Raw genomic sequence first — 20,188 nt, forward strand, 5'->3', positions numbered from 1 at the left:
TATCACATTTTATTCATTCACAGGAGAACATCCATCTCTGGCAACTGGAAATCAAACACTGGCTCTGCTATGCTGGAACAAGTAGCCATGACAGACAAGTAAGTGGGCATAAAATGACACACTATCCCAGACTTTCATTTGTATCACAGGTACTCCAGGGAAAGTACACCTGATTCAGAAGTAATTAGAGTGAGTATTTCCAAAGTCTCTTTTGCTCAAACATTCAAACAGACAGGCTAGACTAAAAAGAAACACATTCATAATTTGGAGAAAGCAGAACTAGAAAATTGTCACATCTTATTCCACTGCCGAGCCAGGAGACACTTACATGTACAGAACTGCATAAACGTCTTACGCAATCCTATAGTTTTTTTATACAAATTTTGTTATAGTTGTATGACTGACGGCGTGTCCAAAGTGTCCATAGTGTATGAATGGGTGTGTGAATGTGTGTGTGATTGTGCCCTGCGATTGGCACCCTGTCCAGGGCCTGGGATAGGCTCCAGGTTTCACCGTGACCCTGAAAAGGATAAAGCGCTATAGAAGATGGATGGATGGATGGATATCTAGACATTACTACATATACAAACATACCAACAAAATAATATTCAGTGTTACAGAAAAATGTTGGAGCTCAGTAAAGAAAGCAGCATATTATGTAACAGACAATGAAGGCTGCCGGGGTTTGCTCACAAAAAATAAAAAAAAAAACGTAAAAAGCCAGTTAATGCAGGTTCTCCAAGATGCACAGTAAATCTTACCAACCAATTACCTTGTGAAACTGCACAAAGTCTACTGATGTTTTTTTGTTTTTTGTTTTTTAAGCAAAGGTTCATCACAACAAATGTTGTTTGTTTAATTTGTCACTGTTTGCTGCAATTTAATAGTATTGTTTATGTTAAAACATTTCATTTCATTATTATTTTTGAGGGCATCTTTGCTTTGCACAATTTTTTTCCATGTGAGTAAGACGTTGAAACGGTACTGCATATTGACTATGACACAGCCTAATGACTTTATTTTATTAAAAGTGTTAAGGCTCCTAAATGACACAACAGAAAGCATTCAGCCTATCCTCAGGAGAGTGCAACAGTATCTTGGCCACGAGACCAGAGGCCAAAATTGGCCATGGTCTCTGAGTGGGAAAGGGGGCATTACTCTTTTTTTCCAATCAATCAGAGCAATACTAGCCAATTGTGCGTGTCTGTAGGCAGATAGAACTTTCCTCAGAGTGTGTTATGCTCCCTTGTGACGAAGCAGTTTGGAAAGATGCAGATGTTGGCTTCACGTCTCTCTGAGACAGCATGTGGTTGCCTTCACCCTCCCCAGTTGGTATGTGATGTGATGGGGAGAGCTTGCTAGTGGGTGGGAATTGGCAAATGATCAAATTCAAGAGAAAACAGGGAAAAATCCCTTAAAAAAAAAAAAAAAAAACATCCTCCTGCCTCCAATTCATGGTAAAACAAGATAAGGAAACAAGAAGACCAAAATGGAAAATTCCAGACTAGAAAAATAAAAAATGTTAGATGGTAAAAAAAAAATAAGTCACATGTATAAACATTATGTTGTTTTACATAGTTATTAGCAGCCTGCTCAGAGAGTGAGATAGGACAATAGCATCTCTTTACTTAAAATCTGCACTGTCACTGCTCTTAACTAGAAGGGACATACTGCAGCCCAGATATATCATTTACTGTTAAACCATTTGGAAAAATGAGAGTATTCTCCAATATGATTGATTTCCTCAAAGAGAACAAAAAAATATTTCTTGATATTTTGTATTTAATATCTGACTGACAGCTAATGGTTTCTTGCCTTTTGTCCTACAGGTATAAGATGTGGGTTGACATTTGTTCAGAAATTTTTGGAGGGCTGGAGGTCTGTGCTGTAAAAGCCATTCACGGAAAGGATGGAAAAGACTACATTACTGAGGTAAGACCGTATTATAAGCAACGGAGCTCAATTTAATTGTAATCGCAAAATTCTAACACTGCTTCCTAGACCTGGGCCTAGGGCTAGAATGTGGGGATCGATATGGCCAGATTTATATACATCAGGTGGCCCCACCCAAATTTCAGCTTGAAGCCACAAAACCCTTCACATGCATTGCATGGGATCACAAGTAAAAGCATGATTTTTAAAAAAGAACATTTCATTTAGGGAACGTCTACTAAAGACATAAATTGCTGTGAAGTGGTGACCTGGTCATCTGTCAATAAGGGCTAAAGAGGAAATGCAAGTTCAGTGATGATGATGATGACAACGTGTTAACAAATGAAATCATTAAATAAACACTCCTATCAAAATAAGTAAATGGTGTAGAGGACATTAATATGGTTGAAATACTATTTGTTTACTATACAGTGCTGAGCATTTCATTTACAACAACAAGAATAAAGTTGTTCATTTTATTTACTGAGCTACTATTGCCTGTTTGTGCGTTATGGCTCCCACAGTTCAGACAGTTGGGGGAACAAGAGCTCGTAAAACCTCGACAAAAACCTTTAGAACTCAGGCAAAGTTTTTTTTATACACTGTTTAATTTTGAAAGACCGTAGGCTGTGTCTGCTGTGATTCAATGAAAGACATTCCTTCAAAATTGAGGAGGCCCTGAAAAGGAGGAACGGTGCTTATATAACCTCCTCTCCATGTGACCGTGTGTTTATGATCCTCTGCCACTGGCAGCTGTAAGCTTTAACCTTGCAAAGGAGGGAGGCTATGAATCACTACCAGTTCCAGTAAGAGTTAAATAGAGGTCACATAATTATGATGACGCAACAGATGTTATATTATGTCCTATAATTTTCAATCACACAGAGAAGGACAGTAGATCGTAGGTCTTAAGAAGTTGTCATTGTATAGAAGAAAATGCCATGATGGTTGTTGCGAGGTACTCCTATTCAGGCATCATCGTGCACCATGTTACAAGGCAAGTACTGGCACTAAATGTTTCCAGGGACATGACAGCGAGTTGTCTCTGCTTCTGTGTCATGTATAATCCCCAGATCTCCGCCCACCATCTTTGAGATAAGGTGCTGTTCACAGCAAGTCGTGCAGTCGTCTAACAAAGCGTAATCATTTCTGCATGGTACAACAGTACTGCATAATGCATCCAGCACCGAGTAGAATTCATGTCCTGGTGAAGCCATGCTGTTCTGAAGGCTAAAGGAGGACCAACACACTAATAGATAGGTGTACCTAATAAACTGGTAGTCAGTGGTTACAGTCGAGAGCTGTACTAGGAAATATGAAAACCTTGCTAAAAACTCAAACTCATCTAAGTGATATCTATGCCCAGGTTGACAAGACCAAAGTAATTACTAGAGACAGGTTCAGTACAAACATTGGTCCTTATTTAGCAAACCAGATACAAATGAATTTATTTATAAATCATTAACAGCAGCTTTTTCACAATAACTTTGTCATTCATGGAATATCCGTTTAGATCAGAAAAGCATTTGTATCTTGATCGACTTCAAATCAGATAACTGGCATGAATTACTGCAATTTGGTTTACAGATTAAATTGAAAAAAAAAAAACGTCATTCTATTAGTATTAATAACTTGAAATAAACCAATCCAAAAGAAATACATAAAAGAAGACTAGCTAATAGTCAAGGCATTCTTCAAGCTGAGACGTTGTTCGGCTGGATAAATGATGCCCAGTAATGAGGGAGAGTGTACAGGGTGTAGCTGGAGCAGGAATAAAACAGGATGGAGGCAACAGGAAATAAACAAACATGCTGAAATTGGATTTAAACAGATAGCATCAGGTTTTTAAAATATCTATTCTATGTGGCCGAAGCATTTTAAAATGAAAGACTATGAGGTTCCACATTTAGTCTAGTAATCAGCATGCAAAGTTCCATGCTTAACTACAAGCAGACAAGTCCTGCCTTAATTGACCTTCGTAGTTGAGCACAAGAGAGTAAGATATGACTGTTCTTTGTATTATTTTTCTTCAGGTGGTGGGCTCATCCATGCCACTCATTGGAGACCACCAAGCAGAAGACAGGCAGATGATAGCAGATGTTGTCCTGGCCAAGATGAACCAATCAGCAACTCGGGCACCTATTCGAACTCAACAGCGGCCTCCAACTGCTGTCCAACAACCACAGGTAGCGAGTCCAACTTACAGACATCTACAGTAATCTGACATTAATACATATTAATAGCCAAATAGAGCTCCTATATGACGAATTATTGCTTTAAAAAAAAGAATTGGATGTGCCATGTCGTTTTTTCATTGAATAAATGAAAATTCTTTGTCATTATGAAAGTGTGAGCATGGATTACTGTAGAATCATCATACGATACAACATAAATAGTATTACTGTTTCAAAGCAATGTCCAATATTCTGTACAACAAGCGCCACCTGCTGTTGATTCAGAAGGACATGTATGCATACCTACCAGAAATTTTAGGTTGTGTATAATGTGTGTGTCTCCACAGAGCTCTGCCTTAAAGGAAGGTCCGGCTGACCACAGCAAGCCTCTGTCCCAGCGTGTTCCTCCTCAAGGTGGTTTACAGTAAATTCTTGACTGTAATGGAGTTGCTGTAGAAATAAAACACAGCATGTCCACACACATGCATCTGCTACAGTACAAAGAAATTTCAGATGTCGGTCATTTATTTAGTGGTGGTATTAGGCAGTGAGTAGTGCTTTTCAGATGTGGCCCATATTATGTATTTGTCCTAGGTATGTCATGATACACTTATCAAATTCTATAAGATATGGTGGGGTCTTGATATGATACATTTCCAATGTATTCAATGTTTGAATATGTGCCTTAGGTTTCCAGTTTCAGTTAATTAAAGCATTCAATATTGTAAAAGTAATAATTGAAACTTAATAATGACAGTGTTTGTGTGATCCATTCAAATTATTCATATACAGACTCCAGTGTGTTGTACTCTAACTATTACATTTCACTAGAAGCATGCTGTAAGAGAAACGAGTGAAGAAAATGGCCCACCTTACTTGATGCAGGTTCAGTCTTTTGGCAGACTTGACATAATCAAGGTTCTTGTGATCAGTAGTGATGACAACCAGTGTCACCATTCTTCTAAGGCTGCCTTGATAGCCAGGAGTTCCTGGTTCCCCATGTTGTAGTTCATCTCTGTAGGCATTATTTTTCTACAGGGTGTCCCAAAAGTCTCCATACCCAGGGGACTATGTATGCCAGCACCAGATCAGTTGTGCCTTCGTCAGTGGATATTCATGGATGTTCACTTCTCAGTTGGTCTGCAACACTTCAAGTCTTTCTGATTTGTTAATAAGTTCGGCAACAGTGCTGTGTGTGATGGTGCTTGCCATGTTTCCTGCTAAAGTCGTCTCAGCCCCATTTTTGTCGATGACGTAACCTAAGAACTTTACAGATCGTTGATGAAATTCACACTTTTCAAATGTGACATACCGGTTATTCTCAATTGCGTTTCTTAGAACTGCTCTTACCTGTTTTATGTGTTCCTTCTCAAATTTGGAGTCGATCAGGATGCCATCATCAATGTATATATGACTTAGGAATTCAGGAAGAATTTCATTGATCAAGGCTTGGAACACAATAAAGCATTGACTAGCGCATACGGCATCTCCAGGTATTCGTAGTGTCCGTTTTTGGTAATGAAGATGGTCATCCATTCGTCTCCCATCTGGAGGGGGGATGGTGCATTATGTTATTTTCCCTCCATGAAATGTCAATACAGATAGCCAGTTGAATGAACTACTTGAGCATTATCCCTGAATCATCCCTACATGCAAGCTCTGATTGAAATGCTTCATTGAGGCCCTGACAAAACAACACTGGCTCATTCCAACAGCTTTTAGACGCTAAAGTGCAAAAGGTTATCACAAAATCAGCAGCCGATTGTTTCCCTTGTTTTAATGTGAGTAGTCTCGCAGTGGACTCCTGAAGGTCGTGAGTTCAAATCCCAGCACTACCATCCTGCCACTGTTGGGCCCTTGAGCACAGCCCTTAACCACTGACTGCTCAGTTGTATAAATGAGATAAGTCACTCATGATATGGGCGTTTGCCAAATGCCGTAAATGTAAATGACTGGCTTAGCAGTGTTGGATTGAACATAGCAGAGGCCCATGCTACCATGTTAATGCCTTTCCAGTAAGCAAAGTCAACACCTTGCAAATCTTGTCAATATTCATAGAGAAGTGAGTGCAATGTGCACTAGCAAAGAGGATTGCGTAATGCATTAGAACACCCTTGTATCTCCCAGGAAAGCCATTATATTTTTCAGAAAGCATGGTGGGAAAATGTAGCAGGGTTACTTTGTGGTTGGCTGAAGTGGTAGCACTATTCACAGGAAAGCCTGGACTGGCTTTCCACTGTGGCTAGAGTCCATATGTCTTTTATATTGGTTACTCAGGGGAGGGCACCCTCTGGGGCTTTGGAGGGGAATTGTCCGGGCTGGATGTTACATGCGTATACATAATCTCACATAAATATAAGCGGTATTTTACAGCAATTAGCCTACTTTAGATGCATCAAATCAAGAGCCTTTTAGCAAATGATAAAATATAATATGCTGTATTGTTACACCCCTAGTTTGTCCCAGTGGATTTTTGAGACTTTCTGTCCTTTTTTTTCTGCTGCATTTGCATTTAAAGGTTGCCTCATTTTCTTTTTATAGTGTGCACATTTTTTTGAGGCAACTGCTGCCGGTTTGAAAAACAAAAAGTTAATTGTGCCTATATGCAAGGTCTAGTGCTACTCTGTGCTGCATGGTTAAATGTAATGTGAAGGCAAGTTCCTCACTTACTAGGTTTACATGGACAGCAGTAATCTAATTATGGACCTTATTCTGAATAAGACAATATTGTGATTAAGTTGTTTACATGAGTCGCTTTTAGAATATTCCTTTCATGTTCCCGTTGTACATGTTATAGAACATAGATCGATTAACGTCACACGTGATTACGTCACCGCGCCACGCCGTTCGACGTTCCCTCCAGAATTTCACGTATCAACAGATAGTCCGTCTTCGTTATGGTACCGTATACAGTTTTGGGTGTTTTTATTTTTAATTTTTACGAACACTTCAAGTGCGGTTAATTATTTGTCATGCTATACGTGTTAACAGACGACTGCTTGAAGCCGTGGGCTGCGTCCCAAACCGCGTACTTACCTACTATATAGTAGCTGATATACGTGTATTTCGCTTACTATATAGCAAGTAATTACGTGGTTTCGGACGCAGTCGTGCTCTCTTGTTTATCGTAAAACTGTTGAGCGCTGCTGTGTGTGTACGTGTCCTGTCACACAATCCGGTGAAAACTCTCACACGACGTTAATAGTGTGATTAAGGTGTTTACATGTCTATAATGCACTTCCATAATGCGACTAAAACAGGAATACGCCACATGTCTTAATTCCATTTGTGTTTACTTCGAGTATGACTTTAGTCGGATTAAGGTCATCAATAATCGCTGTTTACATGCTAGTTTCTTAATCAGAGTATCGTCTTAATCGGGTTAATATCGGATTATTGTTGTCCATGTAAACATACCGACTGTCTAGTGACGTACAGTTACACAATTTTTGTGTCTGACTACTTTGGACACACCTGACTGGATGTTGGTTTTCAGTTATCTTAGATATATACAGTATTGTGAAGTCCTTCAAATTTGACCTAAACCGACTATAGCTGGTTTGGGTTAACTGTAACAGGTCATGCATCATTTTATATATTTCAGACCTTTCCAATTAATTTGAAATGTTAAAATTGTTTTTGAAATTTAAGAAGTAAGAAGGAGTAGGTATGTCCATGTATGTCTATACATGGAAATGTATAGGGGTTTTCTAAAACAGATTAAATAAGCGTAGCTTTGCAAAAGTGATCCGAAGATAGTTGCAGGTGGATCTAATAATGCGTTTTGTACTGAATGTACATACAACCTTTTAGTTCGAAAACACATTTTGTGCTTTTTGATTAATTATTCAAACACAGGAATGTTTCTCATTTTAGAATAACTTGGACGGTGGGATTGGCACTGCAGATTGAAACTTAGTGTTGGTGTTTGTGGTTGCCTTGAAAATACCATGATGGGGCTTTTAATTCTATTGACTTATAAAAAAATCCTGAGTTTAGTATTTGAACAGGGAAGATTTATACAGGTTCAAAAAAAAAAAAAAAGGGGTCAAATTTGTCCAAGCAGTTTCAAACTTGGCTAGCAGATCAATATTTAAAGTGCATAGATAAGCCATGTGATTTTTCTTAAAAATACAAAACATGCGCCATGTTAGTAATGCATTTGAATACTTACTGCTATGACTGTTGAAAATTGTTAAAAGTGCTGCTGTGAATTATTCTCGCCTAGTGTGAAACAGTAATGGTCTTGTGATGCAATACATTCAGAATGACACTGATATTGTTCAACTTTTGAAACTATAATCTATATGGTTTGACTGTATAGTGATGTTTAGTAGTAGACACAGTGTCATGAGTATCCTTTGCACAATGACACTAATATTAAATGGTAAATATAACACAGTAGAACAAAAAAGTGCTTATTTTGCATTTGTTTATTTGTATGTTGCATTTGTAGAAGTGAAGCATGTTTACCAAAGTGAAGAGATTAATCGAAAAAATTCTTTTTGGTAGGAAATGACATTTAAAGATATTTGTGAATGTTTTGGTAAAAATGTTTTCCATTGTATGCTGAATTATCACTGCGTCATATGCATGAATAATAATATAATAATTCAACTGTCATTTTTCTGTGGGTTTTAGTGGGCTTTAGTGGGTCTTGAGCCTGGTGTTTATCTTTAAATCCAGTACTTGAGTCAAGTACAGCTTTGACTGTACACTGCACAGTTTTCATTGCACTATTATAAACCCTACCCCAACCCCCACCCCACCCCACAAAGTCCAAAGTAATAAAGTTCCCCTTCTACACAATTTGTGTTACTGTATCCTATTTTATTTCATTTTCAGTTCATTACTCTCAGTTCTTATTCAGTTCTTACTCTCCAACAGACACACATATAGGTTATTTGGATGTACTATACTATTAAGAATCACTGAATAGATTCTCATTATAGATACAATGCGGCATTATTATGACGATGAATGTAGAATACATGCCCAGCTATGTGTGATGCTGTTGAGTAAATATTATATGTTCAAATTTCATTTTATATAGTAAATATATCAGTTTCGTTATATTTATATAAGTACTTCATGTCTTTATTGTTATATTAATTTAACTGTCATATATAACCCTTATCTTCTGTAGTGAATGAAATGAAAGGGTTAAATAAATGCATTAAGGGTCATCTATGACAGAATAATAAAGAGATGTCTAGAATTTGCAGAATTGCAGCCACCTTTTCAGATTAGATTAAGCATGTCTGTATTTTATTTTCTTATTTGTATTATTATTATTATTATTTTGCTAATTTCATTTAGTAAATTGAATCTGGAGATTTTCTTTGCCATCCTCACCTTTGATCTTTTTGTCTTATGGGTAGAATAAAGCATGGAATTTCATTCTGATTTGTTTTCCTCTGTAAATATGATTTATTTATTACTTATTTACTTTGGTCTGAATCAGGGGTGCTTCCTTTGCTATGTTACCCCTTAGCATGAGCACCTGGTGCTGGATTTAAAATGCTTGTCATCTGTGAAATGTAATCTAATGTAATGAGTGAGTCTGTTTTGTACTAAACCCTAGGAGCCCCAGCGAAACCCAAAGAGTCCCAACCCAAGACTCAAGAGCCTCCGACCGCATCGGCGTCTAGTGCTCCAGCCCCAGATCCTGTCACAAAAGCAACTCCTTCCCCTACTCCTCCACCCACAACCCAGCAGCCCAAAGCCCACCCTCAAGCTTCACCCACTCCAGCACCTGGAAAACCAACAGATTTACCCCCAAAGCCCCAGGTTCCAAAACCACTTCCTCCAAAGCCTGTGCCTCCAGTGCGCAGAAACTCCAAGCCTCAGCTTCAGCCCAAGCCCCAGACCCCACCTTTAGCAAAGGCCCAGCCTAAAGTCCTGCCTGAACCAGCACAGCAGGGTCAAATCCAGACCGATTCAGCTCCACCAAATGTTCAAGCCTCGCCCAAAGTACCTACTAAAAACCAGTCTCCCACTAAACCACAGGTCCAAACTAAACCTGTGCCTAAAGAGCAAGCCCCGGTGGAGGCTCCAGTTCAGAATGTGGCCCCTTCTGAATCAACACCTTCGGCCTCTGCACCTTCTGCTGTAGAGGAACAGCCTGCACCACAACAGAAGTCATCGCATCCTTTCTTAAAGTAAAGTCTATACTTAATGCACTGATAGAAGTTCTCTTGAGCAACATTTAGCTTAGCCATCGCTGAAGATTTAACTGTTCCCATACGGGGCTAAATTCAGAGTCAGTGTCCAAAAGCTACTTCAGTATTTACGATGGGAAATCTGAGGATATTTGACTTGCAGGTTTGGATGTGCAGGTGTTTAAGTCTATTTTCAGGGTGCCCCACCCAGATTAGGAAAATCACATGCGTGTAGTTTCCTCCAAGGTTGCGAGATTTCTCTTGAGCAGAAGCATCCGAGGCAGGGTTTTTCAACAGCATCTAGATTACTACCATTCAACACAAGCACTCCCTCTAAACCAGAAAACACACAGAGGTATAATAGTCCCAGTTGTAATTATCACATGAATCCCTGAAAGTTTGGTTGAATTGAACAACTTGGCTTCCAGCCTCATTTTTCAGTAGCTTATAAAGTAGCACTTGATCCAGCACATCCTATTATTTTACATTTTTCATGTATTAAGCACTAACAATTGCTTCTGCTTACAACTTAATGTAGCCACAAGATACTAAATTGAGTCAAATTGTGGGTGCTCCTATAAATAAATTCAAATCTGTTATGCTTAAAGCACACTTTAAGTGTAGTTCATAATTTTATCCATAGAAAAAACCAAGGTCCATGCAAGCACTTTAAAAGGAAAACACTAGTGATTAATTCATAGTGTTCATTAATGGTGTTACATATAATAAGTAGTGGCCTCAAATGGCAGTCTATAGTTTATTATTATTATTATTATTATTATTATTATTATAAGACAGTGGTGGTGGACTTTTATGCCTTCTCACTCAAGTCAGGCAAGAAAAATGTGCTAAAATTCAAGATCAGATTCATGCATAACTGATTGATGCCTGTGGTTTACTCAAACTTCACACCACTTGCGTAACTCAACATGCGTAATTTCAGTCCTAAATACTCATGTGTAACTCAACTATGAACATGGCTCATTGTGTAGCATTTAGTGAGATTAGACATAATTCTCTTAAACAAATCTTTGGCCAATCATTTCACCTGTCTTGTTGTTTGTGTGTCTATTTCAGTAAATCCCAGTCCCTGACCAATGCCTTCAATGCCTTTGGTGATACCTTCCGTTCCAGCAATGAGGACGAAGCCAAGGCCGAGACCATTCGAAACCTGCGGAAGTCTTTTGCCAGCTTGTTCTCTGACTAGTGAGAAGTTTATGGTTGCGAATGTGTTGGCTGTGGACTTGATTGACAAGAAGTGTGTCCTGGTCTGAGGTTAAGTCTGTGTAGCTGTAATACATTGTACCCTCCTCCCAACTCTGCTGTAAATGTTCGAATGTCAATAAGCAAGTGGAGTGTGATGTACAGTGATTGTTCTGGCAAGGTTTTCTGTGAGATTTGCACTGGACTGAAACGTTTGCCATGTGTATAAGGAGGAGGCCGGCAATGTTCCGATGCATGGTTTCGAGTAAACAGATGTCTAAGGCAATCAAGAGAGAAGAGCCTGATGTGTGCTGATGTCGTCTGTTATAATACCCCTTGATGTTGTAGCCTTATTGTAGAAGTGTATTTCAGTTGCCCAAAGATAAAATATCTGTGAGTAGTTTCTCTTGTCTCTTCCATGCAGTGTGTATATCTAGTTGATCTGTTGTAATATGAAATAGTTCAACAATACCTCGACGGGACCTTTATACAAGCACTTTCCGATCCAAGTTTCCTACAGTATGCAGTGCTTGGACGGGTCTGATTTTAATGCAGTAGTGACGTTTCAGTGGAATGCCTGATGTTTTTGGTGTGGCTTGGGTTCCTCATGTATCAACATGTTAAATTAATCATGAGTGCCATGTAGTATCCTTACATATCGTATTGTACTGTATGTTCAGCATCTCAGGAGGTTAATTTATTTCTGGTGTCATATATTGTTCATGTTGTGTTTTCTTTGGTCTGAGTGTTACTGCTTTGCATGACTCTGTGACAGTTGTTTTTCTGTACAGGTGTCAATAAATATGTGGCACTTCATTCCACTAATTCAGTGTTGCTCAGTATGTGCACGTCCATTATTACTTGAGTTAAATGGTTTTATCAACATGGCAACTTTCTTTATTAATGGGAGACATGTTTGGTCAAGTTTATTCCAAAGACCCGAGTGTATGTATGCAGAAGAAATTGCTTGAATTTTTTTTTTTTTTTTTATTCATTCAGAGGTTTGCCAAGCAACAGTAGGAAACAGTGAGGCAAAAGTCCAGTGTCAATGCTACTCAATAATTAGCTCTATTTAGCACTACTCAATAATGAGCTTTTTTAATTTTTTAGACAGAGACCACAGTCATGCCTTCTTGCTTTCTGTGCTTCGGGTACAAGCAGATGTGTGACACAAAAGGATTCTGAATTTTTATTCGTAAATGTTATCTGATATCATAAATTCAAAATATAGTCTCAACCAAGAGAAAACAGTGGAAGAAAATCGAGACGTCTCAATGGAAAAGACCATCATTCTTTTGTTTTCAGTCAATTATAAATTGACTGTGGGTGCAGTGGTGGCTCAAACCCCAGCAATGCCAAGATACCACTGTTGGGCCCTTGGGAAGGCCCTTAACCCTCAACTGCTCAGATGTATAAACGAGATAAATGTAAGTCGCTCTGGATAAGTGCGTCTGCCAAATGCCATGAACGTAATGTAAATAAATGTCATATAAATCCACCACAGAAGGTATAGCTAAGTCTGATTATGAAATAAGGTTGATATGGGATTGAAAAAATCCACATGAGGTTGATTCTATCGTGTGTATCTATGTATATTGGTTTATGTCAAATACGAACTTAAATCTTTGATCTCGTTAAGGATGATAAAATCTTTCATTCATCTATTCATTCATTCATTTGCATTAATTACTCTATCCTGGTCAGGGTTGCAGTGGGCAACACTGGGTGCAAGGTGGGAGAATTTACCCTAGATGGGATGCCAGTCCATCACAGACAGAATGCACACGCACTCATTTAGACCTAGGGGAAATTTAGTGTAGCCAATACGCCTACCCACATGTTTTTGGACAGTGGGATGAAATTGGATCACTCAGAGGAAACTCACACAGACATTCATATGAGTTCAGGATTGAACCCAGGATCCTGGAGCTGTGCTACCCACTGCAGCGCTTTGCTGCCCTGATCAAATTCTGGGGTTTTTTTTGGTTTTGTTTTTGTTTTCTTTTAACTTCCAGTAAATAAACACTAAAGCTGAGCATTAGTACACTGGCCTTGTTTCAGACAGGATACACAAGTGGAACTGATTTGTGTAGTTGATGGTGTGGCCATTTCCAAAAGACTGTGTTTGTCAGGATAATGCAGTGTCACAGACCTCGATAACCTGTCGCATCACTAATTTTGAAACAAATATTGTAACATAATATTGGCATTATTAGAGATGTTTAATAAATGCTTATTTAAGGATTAGAAACAGCTCGACAAATTATTCAGATGGTTGAGACAAGATGAAAACACAACTGAAATTCGCTAACGTCCTATTAAATAGCACAGAATATGTTACATCTATCTACAGTTCTACAATGTGCACTGAAAAAAAACAACAACAATTTTATGTTCACAAAACTGCTGCTTAACCACTTTACACCTGTGGCTGCTGTAAAGATCCATACTGATTACTGGTGCTGATTTGTATTCCATTAAACCCATTAAGACCTGGTAAAAACAATATTCCACCCTTAGTATCATTTATTTCAAATGAAAATTGTAATAATGGTTCGATAAATTGTGGACACTTTTGAAGCACAAAAGGGTGATTTATATTGTGGCTCATTCAACATTTTTTGGATGTAAAATAGAACAGGCAAGTGAAATATAAATACATGTAGAACTACGAGTAGAATGACTAATGATATGTATACAGTAGGTTACAATACATATGTTGGAAGGTGTGCACGAGTCATTATCGTGACAGTTACAGCTAATTTTCTAAGACGGTTTTATGAAATGTATCGTAATGTGCGAAATGTAATTACAACCCCAATTCCAAATAAAGTTGTGTAAAATGTACCTCAATAAATAAAAAATAATAATGCAATGATTTGCAAATCTCATAAACCCATATGTTATTCACAATAGAACATAGAAAACAGATCAAATGTTTAAATTGAGTTAATGTACCATTTTAAGATAATAAATTAAGGTCATTTTGAATTTGATGGCCACAACACGTCTGAAAAAAAGTTTTCTTTAAAAATTCTGCCTTTACAGTTGACAGATATGAATGTAAGTCGTGGTCTAAGACAAAGATATATAGGGTTAACGTGTTGTGCATACTGAGATGCTGTTCACCTCACCACAATTGTTCAGAGTGGTTAATTGAATTACTGTAGCCTTTCTGCCTGCTTGAATCAGTCTGGCCATTCTCATCAACAAGTCATTTCTGTCTACAGAAGTGCTGCTCACTGGATGTTCTTTCTTTATTGCACCATTCTGAGTAAACTCTAGAGATGGCTGTGTGTGGAAAATCCCAGGAGATCAACAGTTATTTAAATACTTAAACTAGCCCATCTGGCACAAACAATCATGCCACGGTCAAAATCATTGCATTGTAGTGCTGCCACAAGATTCGCTGATTAGATAATTGCATGCTTTATATATCCTGTGAACGTCAAACAGAAACAATAAATACATTTTTAGTTAAAAAAAAAAAAAAAAAAGAGTTTTTTTTTTTTTAAAGAAAACCCTTTTGCAAGTTTGCTGTAGAAGGAGGGGGCATTTTCAATGCTTTACAAAGAGATGGGGATTTCAGAATGATCTAGAGGGATAAGGCTTAACTCGAGCCTTGTGGAAGTCCTGTCGCTACTAAGCCTGGAGGAGCAACGATATCAGGGTCTCTTTTGGCTTGTGAGACAGAATCAATAAAAAACTCTCAGACAGCCAAAAACGACTTACCTTCCTGTGAGTTCCCTGATGAGTTCCCTCTCACTGGCCAGGATGATGACATCCCAGGACAATGCCAAGGACTACAATAACATTCTACAGGCTCACCGCTCCTAGTGATTCTGAAATAGATTCCACAGCATGCTAACGATATATTGGGAATAAAAGCCATTCCAACCAGCATTTACCAATTTGGTAGAACACTGTAATAAATGCTTATAAGCATTTCTAAGCATATGATTTCTAAGTTTGAAATCGATTATAGTAAATTGTTGAAGCCTCTATTGTGTGGGGTCAGAGTGTACCCATGGCTGTAATGGTGTAGTTATGGTTATGGTGTAGTTTTTGCATATATATATATATATATACATATATATATATATATACATATATATATATATATATATATATATATATATATATATATATATATATATATATATATACACACACACACACACACACACACACACAGTTGTGTGCAATGGAAATTGTTGGGGTTGTTTTTTTTAGACATATATGGACAAGCAAACATTTGATCCTCTTTGAAACAGTGCCTATTAATAAAGTTGATACACTTTCTAATGACACATAAAAGTGACATTTTGTAGTAATTTTCACAATTTAAATTAACAAAAAATAAACAGATCAGTCACATGGGAAAAAAAGTAAGTACACCCCTACATGTATCACACCTTCAAATCCATAGAATTAGAATCAGGTGTTCAGGATTGTGTGCCAGTGATTAGAACCTGCTTAGGGAGTGCAGGTGGAACTGGTCTTATTTAAACCCCTCTCATATCTAGTGTCTGGTGTATCTTTGTTATTGAGGTGTGTGGTGTCATCGTGCCAAGATCTAAAGAGTTCTACAAGGTCTTCAGAAAAAGGTTGTGGATGCTTATGAGTCTGGCAAGGGATTCCAAATTGTTTGAAATACATCAATCCACTGTAAGGAAAATAATCTACCAATGGTGCAGATTTCAGATGACTGCCAATTTGTCCGGGACTTTGTTAGGTCTGATGCAAAAAGAAGTCTCCAAAAACCCCAAAATTTCATCACAGGATCTGCTAGTAAGTCTTGCAACTGTTGGTGTCAAAGTGCCTGCTTTTACAATCAGAAAGGGATTGCACAAATTTGACCTGCATGGGAGGCATGCCAGGAAAAAGCCTTTGCAAGACTACAGTTTGCCAATGAGCATATAAGCAAAGACCAGGCCTTTTTGAATAATGTGCTTTGGACAGACGAATCAAAGATATAATTGTTTAGCCACAGTATCAGCAGACATGTTTGGCGCAAACCAAAGACAGCTTTTCAGGAGAAGCACCTCATACCAACTGTGAAGCACGGTGGTGGAAATGTTATGGTTTGGGGTTGCTTTGCTGCCTCAGGGACTGGACAGCTTGCACTCATTGATTCAACTATGAATTCTGCATCATATCAAAGAGTGCATGAAGATAATGTGAGGCCATCTGTCTGAAAGTTGAAATTGAACTGAAATTGGACCTTTAACAGGATAATGATCCTAAGCACACGAGCAAATCCACTAAGGAATGGCTCAGAAAGAAGAAATAGAGGGTTATGGAATGGCCGAGTCAAAGCCCGGATTTGAATCCCATTGAAATGTTGTGGGGGGGATTTGAAACTGCAGTACTTGCAAGAAAACCCTCAAACATCTTGCAACTGAAAGAATATTGTATGGAAGAGTGGTCAAAGATTTCAGCAAGCCGATGTCAGAGACTGGTGGACAATTATGCAAAACACCTACAGGAATGGAGCAATACTAGCTTCTGAGGCCAAGGGTGTACCAAGGGTGTACCAAGGGTGTACCAAGGGTGTATGTTTCCACAGAAGAACGTCACATCTATTGATATTTCTGTTGGATAAATGATTTAAAAAGCCAGTTTTCCGTATGGGTTTGTTCAAGTATATCAACTCAATATATACTGTGCATACAGTATGTGTGTTTTGTGTTTTTCAGTAATTTAGACATTTAAATTAGGTTGTATCAGTCAAGTTAATTGATGGACAGAAATTATGAAGCTTTCATTGTCATACACTTGTGTAAACCCGAGGGGATGATGGTAGTCATGAATATTAAGGGCAAGTCCCAATCCACATTCTACACTACTAAATAATGTGTTAGTACAAATATTGCACCATCACTATTTATCCATCCTACTTAGTGCGCTGAATGTGGTTTGGGGTGCAGCCCTGAAGTCTCATTGAATGTCTATTACTTGGAGCCATTCGCCCTCAAATAGCTTGCACTATCAGAGAGGGCAAAGATTCCAAAATCTTTAATTATCCAGCGGCTTTAATTAAATCCTGTTCAGGTTCATGGAAGAATTGGATCCTATCCTGGAAATACTGAGCCCAAGACAGGGATACACCCTGGATGGGGTGCCAGTCCATCGCAGGGCACCATGCACACATATTCACACTCTCATTCACTCTTCTGTGCTGCCAAACAATCAAAGTAGGTAGGAGGAAACCAGAGAACCCAGAGGAAGCCCACATAGACACAGAGAGAACATGCAGAACTAAACACAAGCAGTAACCCGAGCTCATGATCAAACCAGGGACCCTGGAGCTATGAGATTATACTCATCTAATTATTTGTATTTTATTCTTTTATTTATTTATTTATTTATTTTAAACAAATGTCACAATTATATTGATAGAAAATATCCATAGATGGCCATGGAAAGCAGTGAACAAACACACAAGTTATGAATAAAATGTTATCTATGTTATTTATTGTTGATTAGGCTTTATAATTAGTGCTTGTTTAGAATTAGACTAAAGTCTCGAGTTGATCTATTAAAGAGTAAAGATGTCTTACATCTTTACTCTTTAATACATAAAAACATTTGCAAAATAGTGACCACACCTCTCTCTCTCTTTTTTTTTTGTCTCGTGTTAAATCCTATTGCAGCCTGCATAACTCATCAGAATGCATTTTCTTTTAATTGCAAGACAAAGAGTGAGCACAGAAACATGGCAGCTAGTGCCATGGTGTCTGTTAGAGAGCACAGCTCCAGAGTCCCAGGTTCAATCCTATGTCCGGGTTACTGTTTGTGTGTTTTGCATGCTCTCCCTGTCTCCACATGGATATCCTCTGGACATTCTGGTTTCCTCTCACCTCCTAAAAACATATTGGTGTGTGTGTGTGTGCGTGTGTGTGTACGTGCGTGGCGTGCAACGTACATGCTTCCTGTCCAGTTCCATGCTCTGGGGGACTTAAAACTGTTGACACATTGGTACTGTCCCTCTTAACCCCCCTACTAGAACCACCCTTTAAGATTAAGGTTAGAACTCCAGATTAAGATTAAGATTAAGATTAAGGAACTCCAGATTTCTTACTATAAGACATTTACTTCTGGTGATTTGCACTTATTAGTTTCCGTATTTTGCGATGTCTTGTCTAAAAATGTCAATTCTCAATGCCGAATAATTTAAATCCAGCCTCTTAAGCATGTGATCCATAGCATCATTTTGGACAAGACACAGTAATGGATCTGGTTCTAACAGGCAGGGTGCTATAGAGACCCCCTTAGGATAAAGACGGATGTGAAGTATGTAAACAAACAAATCTTATGGATGTGATTTACCAGTAGGTGGCACTAGTTGATTTACTTAAAGATGCCTGACATCAGAAAGCACAAATAGGAGTGAAAATTATTTAAATACTAAGAATGACGTGAGGTAGGTTTCAGGGGTTTTATTTATTTAGTTAGTTAGTTATTTTATTTTATTTTTACTTATTTATTTATTTATTTTAAAGCGATATGAGATTGATTCAGCTATTGCATGTGTTTGAACAGCAAAACACTGCAAATAACGAGATCAATTCTAAAATCTTTAATACTTGAAAAGGGAAAACATCTAAAAAAAAAAAATTGTTGCTGTATTCATAAACATTTTTTTTTAAAGAAGGAAAGGTTGATGTTGATCATCACTGGAATAAAGCTGAATTTTTGTCTATACAAATGTGCAAGCTATAATAACTAGAATTATTCTTAAAATGATCATTTCATTTCCTATGCATTTTTTTTTTGCATGAATGCATTGTGTAATGGGTGCAGTTTGAACTCTTCAAAATAGAGCTATCAACTATTTCTAATCAGGAATGTCTGATACTGCAACAGAAAATAATAAATGTGCATTCAACAATCGTTACAGTGTACAAATTCCTTGTACATGTTGTAGGTTATAAATACGCCAACATTCTGCATTGTGGTTTTTTTCATGCAATACTACACACTACAATTGGGTTTTCTTAAATGCATAATGCAAATAAATGTATATAAATATATTGAATATGCAAATACTTATGAACTTTCAGTTACTAGTTACACTTTTTGTTTATCACAGACGTAGAAGTGACTAAGAACACTTCAGTAAGTACATATAAGTACATAACTTATATATTTGTATGTATATACCTTTAAGATCGTATATAACCAAAAAAAAAAAAAAAAAAAAAAAAAAGAGTATATAATAATATGTAATAATAGTAGGCCGGTTATGATTGTATGAGTAACAAGAAAATAAGAAAATAGCTCCTCAGGGGAAAAAAAACCTGCTCATATTTTGGGTATGCACATTGGATCATATATTGTAGAATTATGCTTGCATTTATTTGTAATTATCAGTACATAGAAATGACTTTACACATACTACATACCCTAGAAACTTTAGCTACACACTTTAATGTTTTCAGGCTGTAACATACTCTAACACAGAACTAGATGTTGGAGCAAGACAAACACTTAAATTATGTGCAGTACAAGAGGACGAAAGCAACAGGATTGGTCACACTGATCTGACTGAACGATTCTGGCACAGATCCTACAGCATTGCTTCATGCGTTGGGAGGAGAAAGGTCAGGGTTGCCAGATTGTACAAGTTTCCCGTCCAGTTCATGTTTGGTAAGAAACAGTAGTCTTTGTGAAGGTCTTGTTCTGACTGGTTTAGAATAAATTTGGGGGAATGTT

At 37.8% G+C, this 20,188-nt stretch overlaps 1 protein-coding gene across 1 annotated transcript in view; it reads left to right on the plus strand.

Annotated features, from left to right (window-relative positions):
* syn2b (synapsin IIb) overlaps positions 1-11,474 on the plus strand; it is a 70,764-nt gene extending 59,290 nt beyond the window's left edge. Inside the window, exons 8-13 of the mRNA XM_053653618.1 lie at positions 24-98; positions 1,830-1,932; positions 3,966-4,118; positions 4,454-4,520; positions 9,691-10,267; positions 11,345-11,474. Coding sequence (XP_053509593.1) covers positions 24-98; positions 1,830-1,932; positions 3,966-4,118; positions 4,454-4,520; positions 9,691-10,267; positions 11,345-11,474 — 1,105 coding nt within the window. The remainder of the gene's footprint in view (positions 1-23; positions 99-1,829; positions 1,933-3,965; positions 4,119-4,453; positions 4,521-9,690; positions 10,268-11,344) is intronic.
* Positions 11,475-20,188: the final 8,714 nt, after the last annotated feature.

The sequence above is a fragment of the Ictalurus furcatus genome, chromosome 21 (assembly GCF_023375685.1).
Source record: "Ictalurus furcatus strain D&B chromosome 21, Billie_1.0, whole genome shotgun sequence".
NCBI lineage: Eukaryota > Metazoa > Chordata > Actinopteri > Siluriformes > Ictaluridae > Ictalurus > Ictalurus furcatus.